The following is a 14,908-nucleotide window of genomic DNA, read 5'->3' as shown; positions in this document are numbered from 1 at the left end:
CCTGCACAACTACGTCATCCTCTACAACACTGACCAGAAAGCTCAGCAACGGTAGCATTCTCAACAGGAAAGCCCATCGCAGGCTGCGCTTCTGTGTCCCCGAGACGACTGTCCGCAAGGTGGTGGCCAGCACGCCCGGGGCCATCGAGCCTGTCCTATGCCACTGAGGACAGCGCTGTCCACACAGACCCGCCTGGCGCAGCTGTGTCTGTGTAAATCCTACAGCCTGCGGCCGGGCTACTGACATTTGCATGTGATTGACTAATCTATGAGAGAGAAAACAAACACAAGAAAGAAATACATGGTGATGAAGCCCCTGCTCCATCCTCCTCCTAAAAGATTCCAGTGTTAGGAACAGCTGGTGTCTTTCTTTCCCTGGTAGAATGCTCTGATACGACCATGCTAGGCTTTATTACCTGTGCTTCCCTTATTTTTATTTCCCTTCTCCTGATTATTTTTCTCTTTCCTTGAGTTTTTCATCTAAAAACAGAAATACCCTATTGTAGTCTGTTTATGTAAGCAACCTCGAATCCTTTTAGAAATGAAGGGAGGGTAGAAACACATAAACCAATGAAAATACATGTGAGTACATGTTTACAAAGTAGGTTTAATATTTTACTAATAATTTTCATGGCTAGGTGTGGTTACTCATGCCCAGCACTTTGGGAGGCCAAGGTAGGAGGATTGCTGGAGCCCAGGAGTTCAAGACCAGCCTGGGCACCACAGTGGGACCCTGTCTACAAAAAATAAAATTAGCCTGGCTTGGTGGCACACACCCGTAGTCCCAGCTACTCGGGAGACTGAGGCACGAGAATCACTTGAACTGGGGAGGTGAAGGTTGCAGTGAGTGATGATTGCACTACTGCACTCTAGCCTGGGCAACAGAGAGACCCTGTCTCAAAAAAAAAAAAAAAAAAAGCAATTGGAACCCTTAATAGTAAACACTTCCTTAACAATTACTTAAACATTTTTGTTTATGTTTGTTTGTTTGAGACGGAGTTTCGCTCTTGTCCCCCAGGCTGGAGTGCAATGGCACGATCTCGGCTCGCTGCAACTTCTGCCTCCTGGGTTCAAGCGATTCTCCTGCCTCAGCCTCCTGAGTCGCTGGGATTACAGGCGCCCACCACCACACCCAGCTAATTTTTGTTATTTTTAGTAGAGATGGGGTTTCGCCATGTTGGCCAGGCTGGTCTTGAACTCCTGACCTCAGGTGATCCACCTGCCTCGGCCTCCCAAAGTGTTGGGATTACAGGCATAAGCCACCGTGCCGGCCACATTTTTTTAATTCACAGAAATTTAAGCAGAATCCTAATTCCTAAATTCTTAGAATTAATAATGGATATCATTTATAGTGTATTTACTGTGTTTTGGACACTATGCAGAATGCTTTCCTTGTATTATTTAACTTTTCTCTAACAACTTTTTGAAGCAAGAACTCAGTAGTGAAAATACTTAGTTGCAGAGAGCCTAAATAAACTTGCCTTAGATCAGAAGTTAGAGCCAAAATTTGGTTCCGGGAACTCTGATTCCAGAGCCAGTGGTCTCAGCCATTAAATGATATCATAGCAGTTCCCAAACTTGTCTGCTTCAAAAAATGCTGATGCCTGTGTCCCTTCCCCAGAGATTGTGACTTAATTGGTCTGAGATGTGGCCTGGGACTTGTAGTTTGTAAGAGATCTCCAGGTGATTCTAATCTGCGGACACATTTGGAAACCACTATAACACCGCTTTGCTTGGGACATTAGCTAACAACAGCCACCTGAGAGCTATTTCATCCTGCCAATTAGTGAGATAACATCAAAAGTGTGTTTTCTAAAATAAAGAGTGAAAACTTTACCTATAGGAGAAATTATAGCATGAAAGAGCAATAGCAAAGAGTTATTCATTCACATTATCAGTACTTATAGATGGTCTTTTAGGACTGATTCAGTTTTTTACTGACTCTCTAACCTGTGTCAGGTCATAAAGCTGAAAGGCAAGGTTGGTAATACATAAAAAGCCCATAGAATAAGCGCTGCAACTTTCATGGGTGACAGCACGGCTGGCTGCGAGGGACATTTTTGTAGACTACTCTCCCTTTTCCCTTAGGTCTGGAACCACAGAAAATATCTGAATTTAAAAGTTCCATTTACTTTTTTTTGTTTAAATTCATAGCCTGCCTCCCACTGGAGCGTAAACTTTTTGAGAAAAGAGACCTTCCTCATTTGTGTTCTCTCCATACTGGCACCATGCTTGCCTATAGGAGCCAAATCACAAGTTCGTTGAATAGTTAATTGTTTCCTACAGTGCTCTATTTAAGCCATTGATACACTGAAGTTGTAACCAATAATTGTAACTACCATTCATCTACTATATGCAAGATGCTATACATATATGTGTAAGTGATGTACATGTATACACTAATCTTGTTTTATTACTAATCCTTTTTTTTTTTTTTTGAGATGGAGTTGTTTCGCTCTTGTCGCCCAGGCTGGAGCGCGGTGGTGCAATCTTGGCTCACTACAACCTCCGCCACCCGGGTTCCAGCGATTCTCCTGCCTCAGCTTCCCGAGTAGCTGCGATTACAGGCACACACCACTATGAGTGGCTAATTTTTGTATTTACAGTAGAGACAGGGTTTCACCATGTTGGCTAGGCTGATCTCGAACTCCTGACCTCAGGTGATCTGCCTGCCTCGGCCTCCCAAAGTGCTGGGATTACAGGCATGAGCCACTGCGCCCAGCTGTTTATCACTAATCTTTACACAGACCTATTAATCCTCCTATCTGAGAAGGGAAAACTAAATCCCTGAGAAATTAATTTACCCAAGATTGTACAGTGGAGTAAGCAACAAAACTGAGGTTTGAGCCATGTCTGTCTGATGCTGTGGCGCACCCACTTTTCTTTACCAAAAACATTCTAGACAATGTTATTTGAAAACTTTTAGACAGGATTAAAAACTCCCAAGACAAGACTCTGGAGCAATCCATCATTATAAGGCCTGTGGGATCACCTACATTTTTCCACATTAAAAAACAAAACAAAACAAAACAAAAACAAACCAGCTTCTAAACAAGATTTTTCATTATCTTTACCATTTCTTCTGTTTTGGACATTTCAGGATTACCTAATTTCCCACTGTTAAAGATACCACAGTGAAGATTTTCTGCATAAATCTTTGCCCACACTTGAATTATTTCTTTAGGGTCCATTTCTATAAATAGGACTAAGGCGTGTAAACATTACTGACTTACACTATCAAATTATTTTTCATAAAATATACTAATTTAGACTTTTACCAGCAATGCACAGAAGGACTCATTTCATCTTACCCTTCCAACATCTTTATAATTTGCAAAAAAAATTTGCCAATTTGCTAGTTTAAAGAAAAATCTCATTTTTCGCATTGTTTTGATTATAAGCAAGTTTGAGCGTTCTCTTTCTGTTTTTTTTTTTTTTACCTTTCCTGTAGTGCTGATGAACTTTTACTTATGTTTGTTATTAGCCCTTTATATATCTGCATATGTGAATTCTGTTCTCATCCTTTGTCTAATTTTGACACTTACCTTAGTGTTTTTCTTATAATCTGTACATTTATACTCTTCAAATGTTAAGATTATTAACCCTTTATCATATTTATTGCCAAATATTCCTCCAAATTTTTGTCATCTTTAAGTTTTAATTTTTGACACAGAAATTTTAAGTATTTTAATCTATTTATATTGTCCTTTATATCTTTTGCCAGCTTTAACTCTAGAAGATTAAAATCCAGGGATCAAGTAGATATTCTCCTATTTCCTCTAATTCAGTTTTTAAAATATTTAACTCCTTGATTTACCTGTGGTTTATTTTGGTACATAGTATGATATATTTCAGTTGGCCATTTCCCCAAATATTTTTTTCTAACTCCTTCCTCTTTTAATTTGTGATGCTATCTTAATCATATCTTTGATTCCTGTTGAATCTAATTTTTGCTTTTACTTTTGTTTTCTTTTAGCAAATCCTGTTTCCTGTGACTTTGTAAGGAAATGGTAAGATGTAGTTATAGTACTATTTTCACAGACCTAAATTAATAGGCCAGCCAATCTGGATGGGGCAGATTCATTTGACGTGGGTCTACCTTGGGGTTTTCAAAAAGGACATTCCTAGGCTTTCCCTGTGTCATAAGGTCCTTTTCTTTCTTTTCTTTTCTTTCTTTCTTTTTTTTTTTTTTGAGACAGAGTCTCAGTCTGTTCCCCAGACTGGAATGCAGTGGCATGATCTCGGCTCACTGCAACCTCTGCCTCCCGGGTTCAAGTGATTCTCCTTCCTCAGCCTCCCGAGCAGCTGGGATCACGGGCATGCGCCACCACACCCAGCTAATTTTTGTATTTTCAGTAGAGATGGGGTTTCACCATGTTGGCCAGGGTGGTCTCAATCTCCTGACCTCGTGATCTGCCCGGCTCGGCCTCCCAAAGTGCCGGGATTACAGGGGTGAGCCATGGCGCCTAGCCGGGGAACACTTCTATTCACTTAGTTTTTCACTTGTTTGCTAGGTACTTGATTTGCTACTTAGTAGATCTGAACCTCTGAGGGATTTGGGATTCTGCATTGACAATCTCAAATCACAGATTTTGTGAAGCTCCAGTTCATTGTATCCCAAACTCCCTTGCCTCTAATTCAAGTACAGTAGCTAATGACTTTTCAAGAAAGTGCCCTTTATGAAAAAAAAGAAAAGAAAAAAGTATATGTGTATATGTGCATATAATGCACAACAATAAATGCCTCGTGAAAACCGATGCTTACCCTTTGTTTGGCTAAGATACAGTTAGAAGAGGAGACAGAATACAGGTTGAGCATCCCTAATCTGAAAATCTAAAATCCCAAATGCTCCAAAATCTGAAACTTTTTGAGCATGGGCATAACACCACAAGTGGAAAATTTCACACGTAAGTACTTACCACAAACTTTGTTTCACACACAAAATTATTTAAAATATTATGTAAAATTACCTTCAGGCTATGTGTGTAAGATGTGTATAAAACATAAATGAATGTTGTGTTTAGACTTGGGTCTCATCCCCAAGATACCTCATTATGTATGTACAGATATTTCAAAATCTGAAAATATCAAAAATTCCAAATAGTTCTAGTCCCAAGCATTTTGGATAAAAGATACTCATCCTATAAAATCATTAGGGAGAAATACCAAGGGTTCATATCAATGGTTCATGTAGGTGAAAAGTATAATAATACCAGATTTTATTTTCATCTACTTTTTAAAGAAGTAGGTCAAAACCATTCATATTTATTGTTATTGTTTAGCTCATTTACATGTATGGTTATTATTCAGACTTATTTTGTATTTTATGTTTTAACATTTATTTTTAAAATTTTATTGTAGAGATAGATCTCACTATGTTGCCCAGGCTGGTCCCAAATTCCTGACCTCAGGTGATCCTTCTAACTCAGCCTCCTGAAGTGTTGGCATTATAGGCGTGAACCACCACAGCTGGCTGTATTTACCATGCTTCTAGTTTTTTCCCCCTTCCTTTTTCAGGCAGCAGATACTACTACCTTATTTTTGTGTAATGGTTTTCAGTTAAAAAAAAATAGGTTTTCTCACAAGAATTCTGAAAAGTAGATAGGACAGATATATCGACTAGATTTTACCGAGAGAAAATGAAATTCAGCAAAATTATGTCACTTTCCCAAGGTTGTCAGGTAGCTGAGGAGTAGAGCGGGTAGAATTAACATTTACTGAATATTACCAAGTATCCACTCAAAATACCACAGTACTTAAAATAAATAATGTATGCTGAGTGAGCAAGCTTTCCTGTGACTGGATAGTTTGTGTCTCGTAAATGTTTATACTTAAAAAGGCTGTGACAAGTGTGGTTTCAAAAAAGTTTTTCATTATTGTTATTTCTTACTGCTTCTTGTTTCTCTTTGATCTGTTAATTCGGGGCCATCATGTGAGGAAATTGTGCCATCTCCATTATCTATCCCTGTATCCTTTAAAAAGTTTGTTTTTATGCAAATGTGCTGTGCCTAATTAGCCCAGTATGGTGTCCGTAGTCCCAGCTGCTCAGGAGGTTGAGTTTGGGTAGTAGTTCGAGGCTGCAGGGAGCTGTGATCACGCCATTGCACTCCAGCATGGGAAACATAGTGAGATCCTGTCTCTAACAGAAAAAAAAAAGGCTGAGAGGTTGTACAAATGTGCAACCTTGGGAGCTGCTGACTATTGAGCCCCCTCTCCCCTGCTGCCTCCTCCCACGGTGCATCAATCACCGCTTAATTAGGAAGGCCATTTCTTTACATCATGCCTTGTATGTGCTGTGTCAGTGACTGAATCCTACCTGACACCAGGGCTAGGGCTTGTTCTAAAAGAGTCTGGAGCCCATTAAAGAGCTCAGGCAAGTGTCAGGGGGATGCTTTTCCTTATCACCTCCCTCATTATACATCGAAGCATTTCCTTTGAGTAATTCTCCTGGCCTCCTGCCTCACTCTTTAATTAGACTTTCCATGGGGTAGGAGTGACATCTGTTTGATAGGTTCGGGAGAGAGAATTGGTCCCTTCTGGGACCGTTTTTCTTTGGGGCCTGCCTGTCTACAGTGATCTGTAAGATGGTGCATCAATCTGTACAAGGATCTTTGTGATCTACTTTCTATCACATAGCAAGTTTAGCCCCTACAGGAGGAGGCCTGCAGCTTTGGGATGTCAGTTCAATTCGGGGGTGTCAGGGATTCAAACTACTCATTTCGATGTGGTTTTGTCAATAACAGATAGTATTTTTATTCTATTTGTCTGACTCCTGTGCCTGTTTTTCAGTTGGTTTCTAAAGATGGTAGACCAAAAGAGTTGTTATGTATTGGGCCCTTCAGACTCCAACCAAGGCCATACACAGTTGTAATATGAGTCACCACAACATAGGTGGTGTATTAGTCTGCATAGGATAGACAATGCTACATTAACAAACAAGATACAGAACTCTCAATGACTTAACACAATAAAAGTTTATTTCTCCCTCCTGCCAGAGTCTAGTGTGAATTGATTGGCCCTCCTCTACCTTGTAGCTCTGCTATCTAGGATATGTGGCTTCTAGGTCCCTGCAACAGGGAAAGAGCAAAGTGGAAGAGACACACTAGCTCTTATGTGATACCCAGTACTCTTGCTGAAATTAGAGGTGACAGTTATGTCACTCTAAACAACTGCAAAGGAGGCTGGGAAATGTAGGGCAACACATGGACACTTGGAGGGCACAAACTCTCTCTGCTACAAGTGGATTAAGAAAAATTAGGCAAGGTTCAAGGGAGCAGAGTGAGGCACAGAGGGGATTGAGTGGTACCAAAAGTGTATTTTGCCTATTTCGTAGTTTTTCCAAAGCCAGATATTCTGCCTGAAATTTGTCTGTACAATCTCTTCAGAATCCAGTGCCACCAAGCCATCTACAAATGACCTTAATAGACTGATTGAGGTTTTTCCTGTTAACAACTGTCCATTTTACCTCGGGTCTTCTGGAGACAATATATTCTTTGGTTGCAAAATTTATTGTCTTAATTTTATTATGTGCTATATTAGTAATTCTAGAAGTGAGAATGTTGGGTCCAAAGAATGTGTGGATACTTTGAGCCTTTTAGCACTCTTCAAATCACATCAAATATAGCACTGGTTTTAGTTCTTCTTTTTCTTCCCCCCATATGGGATTTGTTTGAGTAGGAGTCATCTAATGTAACCACATTTCTTAAGCATTCTCTTCGAATTAATCAGCTGCTATTTGTTAGTTTTTCTAGGAAGAGAACCTCAAATCTTTCAAAGCCTAAAAAGCAATGGGGAACTCCAGACAGGTAAGGCAATATTGTATGGTCTTGTTTGTGATGATTGTGTTCATTACATAAAACAGGTAAGTATTATTTATCCATCCACCTCTACTTAACTAGATCCTCTGAACCAATATTGTCACCTCATCGTAGTCAGCATGTAAAAGGCTAACCCTTAGTCAGTGGTTCTTAAATTTGGCTGTACATTGGAATCACCTGGGGAACTTTAATAATGACTGAGTGCTTTCCCCAAAAATCCTGATTTAGTTGATGTGGGGTGTGCCATAGACTTTGGGAGTTAAAAGCTCCCCAGATGATTCTACAGGCGGACAGACTTGAGAACCACTGCTCAAGGGTGTGACTCCACACTCCTTTGAAACTTTTTGTGCATTCTCCAAGTCCAGCTTTGCTGCCTGTATCTCTAAGGCTGCTAACACTAATCCTGATACCTCTAAGCCTCTTATTGGAACACACCTGTCCTCTGGGTCTCCAGCAAGCTGGACCCTTAGTCCTTTCATGCCTGGCCAAGGGACTCCCCTTTTTCTTCTTTGGCTCCTGAGTCAAGCTTGAATATTTTTTGGATTTCCTATTGCTTTTTTTTTTTTTTTTTTTTTGAGGCAGGGTTTCACTCTGTTGCTCAGGCTGGAGTGCTGTGGTGCAATCATGGCTTACTGCAACCTTGACCTCCCAGGCTCAAGTGATTCCCCCACCTCAGCCTCCTGAGTATCTGGGACCACATGTGTGTGCCACTGTGCCCAACTAATTTTTAAATTTTTTTTGTGGAGACAGGGGTCTCCCTATGTTTCCCAGGCTGGCCTCAAACTCCTGTGCTCAAGTAATCCTCCCATCTTGGCCTCCCAAAGTGTTGGGATTACAGACGTGAGCCACCATACCTGTCCTATTGCTTTTTTTTTTAAACAAAATTAATATACTTTAATTTTTAGAGCAGTTTTGGGTTTACAGAAAAATTGAGCAGAAAGTACAGAGTTTCCATATTTACCACCCCTCCCCCTAGTTTTTCCTACTACTAACATCTTGCATTATTGTGGTACAATTGTTAAAATTGATGAGCCAATATTGATATATTTTTACCGATTAAAGCCTATGGTTTACATTAAGGTTCACTTTTTGTGTTGTGCAGCTTTATGGGTTTGACAAATGTATAATGTATCCACCACTATAGTATCATACAGGACAGTTTCACAGCCCTAAAAATTACCTGTGTTCCAACTATTCATTTCTTTTCCTCTTTCCTCCCTCTCCAAACCCTTGGCCACTACTGATCCATTTACTGTCTCTATAGTTTTGTCTTTTCTAGAAAGTCATATAGTTGGAACTGTATGGTATGTAATCTCTCAGATTGGCTTCTTTTACTTAGTAATATGCATTTAAGGTTCCTTTATGTTTTTTTTTTGTCTTGATAGCTCATTTCTTTTTAAGATTATATTCTATTGATGTGGGTACTATTTAGTTGTATAGGTGTATCGTAGATTATCCATTTACCTATTTAAGGGCATCATGGTTGCTTCCAATATTTGTCAATTATGAATAAAGCTGCTATAAACATTCACGTGCAGGTTTTTTTGGTATATTTAAGTTTCTAGCTAATTTGGGTAAATTGCTGGATAATATGGTAAGAGTATATTTAACTTTGTAAGAAACTACTAAGCTCTTCTAAGATGACTACCATTTTGCATTTTAACAAGCAATGAAGGAGAGTTCCTGTTGCTGCCCATCTTTGTCAGCATTTGGTGTTGTCAGTGTTTGGATTTTAGCCATCTAATAGGTGTGTAGTGGTATCTCATTGTTTTAATTTGCAATTCTCTAATGAGCTGATGTTGAGCATATTTGCTTGTTTGTATATCTTCTTTGGTAAGGTGTTTGTTCAGTTCTTCTGCCCATTTTTTAGTTGGGCTATTTGTTATTGTTGAGTTTTAAGTGTTCTTTGTATGTTTTGGATGCCAATCCTTTATCAGATATTTGTTTTGCAAATATTGTCTCAGTCTATAGTTTAGCTTTTCATTCTCTTAGCAGTGTGTTTCACAAAATAGAAATTTTAATTTTTATGAAGTTCAATTTACTGATTTTTTCTTTTGTGAATCATGCTTTTGGTGTTGTTTCTAAAAACTCATTGCTAAATCCAAAGTCACCTGGATTTTCTCCTGTGTGTTTTTCTATAAAACTCCTGAAAGTTTTATATTTTTGTATTTTATATTTACATCTAGACACATTTTGAGTAAATGTTTATGAAAGGTGCAAGGTCTGTGTCTAGATTATTTATTTTTGCATGTAGATGTCCAGTTGTTCCAGCACCGTTTGTTGAAAAGACTATCATTTATTTTATTTATTTTTTTTTTGAGATGGAATTTCACTCTTGTTGCTCAGGCTGGAGTGCAATGGTGCAATCTCAGCTCACTGTGACCTCCACCTCCCGGGTTCAAGTGATTCTCCTGCCTCAGCCTCCCGAGTAGCTGGGATTACAGGCAGGCATCACCATGCCCAGCTAATTTTGTGTTTTTAGTAGAGATGGTGTTTCTCCATGTTGGTTAGGCTGGTCTCGAACTCCCGACCTCAGGTGATCTGCCCACCTCGGCCTCCCAAAGGGCTGAGATTACAGGCATGAGCCACCATGCCTGGCCAGGACTATCATTTCTTGATTGGATTGCCTTCAATCCTTTGGCTATATTTGTGTGGATCTACTTATAGGATCTGTATTTTATCCCACTCATCTGTCTCTTCTTTCACCAATACCGCACTGCCTTGATTAATGTAGCTTTGTAAGTCTTGAAGTAAGATAGTGTTAGTCCTCTGACTTTGTTCTTGAATATTATGTTGACTATTCTGGGTCTTTTGTCTTTCTATATAAACTATAGAATCAGTTTGTCAATATCCATGAAGTAACTTGCTAGGATTTTTACTGGGATTGCATTGAATATATAAACCAAGCCGGGAATAATTGATATCTTAATATTGAGTCTTCCTATCCACGAATATTGAATACCTCTCCATTTATATAGCTCTTTTTTGATTATTTCATTAGAGTTTTGTAGTTTTCCTCATATAGCTCTTATATGTATTTTTTTGGAATTATGCTTATGTATTTAGTTTTTTGCAATGCTAATGTAAATAGCATTGTGTTTTTTATTTCAAATTCCAATTGTTCTTTGTTGGCATATAAAAAAATCAGTAGACTTTTGTATATTAATGCTGTATCTTGCAACTTTGCTATGCTCTAAAGACTAAGTTTTAAGAGGCTTAAAACTAAAAATATAGTATGCATTAAATTCTCTTATTCATGGATCAGAACACACACATATATATTCAGTAGAGGTATACACTATACACTGATAAGAGAGATGTTAATGAATATTATTAGAACTGTCAAAATCTTGGAACACTCAACCCACCCTATTTGAAACCAACAGAAAAATTGGAGACATTATTTGATTAGGGAGTAAAGTTTAGAAAAGTTAAGTAACTTACTCAATTCAACTTGGATTTGAATCTACATCCATTGCCCACAAAGCCCGTTTCTTTCCATTATATCACCCTGTCTATTTTAGAAAGGCACAATTCCTTTGATGGCATAGAAAACCAGAGGCAAGAAGATAATTTGGGGCTATTAAAATAAGGCAGGAGAGAAATAATTATAGCCTATCCTAAAACATTGGCCTTAAGGGTTGAGACAAAGGTTAGAGTCAAAACATAGATGGACAGGACCTAGTGACAAATGAATTACAGACGTCTGAGGAAGGAGTAAAATATGATTTCTAGTTTTCTGTCTTTAGAAATAAGGTAGAAAATGCTATTATGACTGCGAAAGAAAATACAAGAGGGGGATAGGTTTGGGAGGAAGATACATTAGGTCATGCAGATGATTTTGAGACATTCAGTAAGTATCTGGAAATATGGATTTAGCACTCAGGAGACTACTTGAGAATAACTGGAGAGACTCATTTGGGATTTGCTAGTATTTAGTAATAATAAAATAACATTGAGGATGGGCGCAGTGGCTCACGCCTGTACTCCCAACACTTTGGGAGGCTGGAATGGGTGGATCACTTGAGGTCAAGAGTTCAAGACAGCCTGGCCAACATGGCGAAACCCCATCTCTACTAAAAATACAAAAGTTAGCCAGGCGTGGTGGCACGCACCTGTAATTCCAGCTACTTGAGATAGGTTGTGGCAGGAGAATTGCTTGAACCTGGGAGGTGGCAGTTGCAGTGAGCTGAGATTGTGCCACTGCAATCCAGCCTGGGCGACTGAGAGAGACTCCATCTCTAGATAATAAAAATAATAATAACATGGAAGAGATTGGAAGCCTGGAGCACGTGCCATTGTTTGAGTTGTGAAAGAAATGCTGAACAGAGAGAGGCCGGGTGTCGTGGCTCACGCCTGTAATTCCAGCACTTTGAGAGGCCAAGGTGGGTGGATCACTTGACGTCAGGAGTTTGAGACCAGCCTGGCCAGCATGGTGAAACCCTGTCTCTAATAAAAATACAAAAATTAGCTGGGCATGGTGGCACGTGCCTGTAGTCCCAGCTATTCGAGAGGCTGAGGCAGGAGAATTGCTTAAGCCTGGGAGGCTGAGGTTGCAGTGAGCTGAGGTCGCGCCGCTGCATGCCAGCCCAGGTGACAGAGGTGACAGAGGGAGACTCTGTCTCAAAAAAAAAAAAAAAGAAACAAACAAACAGAAAAGAAACAGCTGCTAGAAGAGAACCAGGAAAGAGAAAGTCTCAAAGGCCAGCAAAGAAAATTATTAAAAGAAAGATGTATCCTATGAGGAAACATTCAAATAATTTTTGGTTGGCCAGACTAGACTGGCAAAGAAAGTTTGAAGGCTGATTTCTAAATTCAAAAAGTACATAAAGCATTTTAAAGAGAGGAAAGCTAAATAAATATTTGTTATGATGGGAGAGATTATAAAAATTTCAGAACAATAAAACTCTCGAAATGGAAATGAGAGCTGTTTTGTGTTTTCTAAATCTGGAAATCTGAAACAGACTAGAGTTTTAGCTGTGCAGAATGGGGTGATTGAACACTGAACCCCCCAAAATCCTTCTAGTTCCATTATTCTAGAATTCTGTGGGTAATTGTGATGGTGTCAGACTTGGTTCTATTTCATGGATCCATCAGACAGGTGTGGTATGGATAAAGATCCTATCCTCTGGGGTCAAGTCCTGGATATGGACCATAGAAGATTACATTTTTATTTTCTTTATATTACTAGCCATGTAACTGCTAAACAGGTAATTTTTAAAATGCTGGCAGTAAAGTGGTACATTATCTGTATATAATATGCTACTTTAGCCTGTTGGTTAGCCTCCCCACTTCCTGATGAAGTTTACCTCCAAATTTTTCTTTTTGAGATGGAGTTTCCTCTTGTTGCCCAGGGTGGAGTGCAGTAGTACGTTCTTGGCTGACTGCAACCTAAGCCTCGCCGTTCCAAGTGATTCTTCCGCCTCAGCCTCCCGAGTAGCTGGGATTACAGGCATCCAAAATCATGCCCGGCTAATTTTTGTACTTTTGTAGGGACAGGGTTTCACCATGTTGGCCAGGCTGGTCTCGAACTCCTGACCTCAGGTGATCCACCTGCCTCGGCCTCCCAAAGTGTTGGGATTACAGGCGTGAGCCACCACGCCCAGCCACCAAATTTTTCTTGACTGTAAAGTCTCTGCTCTTTCTCACCCTGTTGGTCTTTTCCTTCTAACTTACTTTAAGCCAAATATCCTGCTTTGTACATTATCCTCAGTGCCTTTTGTTCATACTCTGTGTTTTCTAGTTCTTGTGGCCAAAATTTGTTTTATTTTATTAAAAAAATATTGTGGGTACATAGTAAGTTTATGTATTTACTTGTGGCCAAAATTTTTAAGCAGCTAATAATCTCATGAGGGTTCAGTTCTTGGAGGGCATCATTTGGACCATATTTTATGCACTTGATTTCATTGTTGTGTCTAAGGTAACTTTTGCTTTGAATTTGAAACTGGATGCAAACCTAGTATATATATACACATTACCTCAGCTTCCTAATCCCTGACCCTCCCAGCCTCTCTCCATCTGAGCTGTTATATTTACCCCTATCCAAAGACATGTTTTTCACTCTGTTATTACCACGATAATGGCCTGGCCAAATCCTCTTGTCTTTTGATTTTTTTCAGTTCTCATCCTTTTATGATGTCTAAGTTATATTTGATGCTTTTCGATATATTTTATGGTTTATCAAAATATATTTGGTTTGATATATTTTATGCATCCTGCTCTAAAACTCTTCCCCTCTTTGACTTCTATTACATGGTTCTGTCACCTCTACCCACTACTTCTTTCCTTTTTCGAGATGGGGTCTCGCTCTGTCGCCCAGCCTGGAGTGGCGTGATCTTGGCTCACTGCAGCCTCCACCTCCTGGGTTCAAGGGATTCTCCTGCTTCAGCCTCCCAAGTAGCTGGGATTATAGGCGTGTGCCACCACACCTGGCTAATTTTTGTATTTTAGTAGAGACGAGGTTTCACCATGTTGGCCAAGCTAGTCTCGAACTCCTGACCTCAGGTGATCTGCCCGCCTCGGCCTCCCAAAGTGCTGGGATTACAGGTGTGAGTCACTGCACCCAGCCTGCCCACTACTTCTTTCTTTGGGAGCCTAGTTACTGTCTTCCCCATGTGGATCTCCCTCCTCTGGCCCTCTTCACTCGAGGCCTAAACATTGGCATTTGCTTTTTATTCTCCTTGTGGTTATTCTCTCCTCTCTAATATGTGCTGCCTGTCACTATCAGGTGAATCCCCAGTTTTCACCATTCATTCATTCATCAAACCACTGTGTGGTTTTTCTTATAGTTTTTTTTTTTTAGACAGAGTCTCTGCCACGCAGGCTGGAGTGCAGTGGCGCTATGCTATCTTGGCTCACTGTAACCTCTGCCTCCTGGATTCAAGCAATTCTTCTGCCTCAGCCTCCCAAGTAGCTGGGATTGCAGGTGCATGCCACCATGCCCGGCTAATTTTTGTATTTTTAGTAGAGATGGGGTTTCACCATGTTGACCAGGTTGGTCTTGAACTCCTAATCTCAAGTAATCCACCTGCCTTAGCCTCCCAAAGTGCTGGGATTATAGGAATAAGCCACCACACCCGACCTTTCTTGTG

General features: G+C 39.9%; 1 protein-coding gene across 1 annotated transcript in view; it reads left to right on the top strand.

Moving 5' to 3' along the window:
- THEGL (theg spermatid protein like) overlaps window positions 1–14,908 on the top strand; it is a 70,548-nt gene that overhangs the window by 14,119 nt on the left and 41,521 nt on the right. Inside the window, exons 2-3 of the mRNA XM_003268438.3 lie at window positions 3,977–4,010; window positions 7,743–7,805. Of these exons, the coding sequence (XP_003268486.1) occupies window positions 3,977–4,010; window positions 7,743–7,805 (97 nt within the window). The remainder of the gene's footprint in view (window positions 1–3,976; window positions 4,011–7,742; window positions 7,806–14,908) is intronic.

This window comes from Nomascus leucogenys, chromosome 9, assembly GCF_006542625.1.
Source record: "Nomascus leucogenys isolate Asia chromosome 9, Asia_NLE_v1, whole genome shotgun sequence".
NCBI classification, from domain to species: Eukaryota; Metazoa; Chordata; class Mammalia; order Primates; family Hylobatidae; genus Nomascus; species Nomascus leucogenys.
The sequence above is the reverse complement of the archived record's forward strand: the minus strand, read 5'-3'. Positions and strand labels throughout refer to the sequence as shown.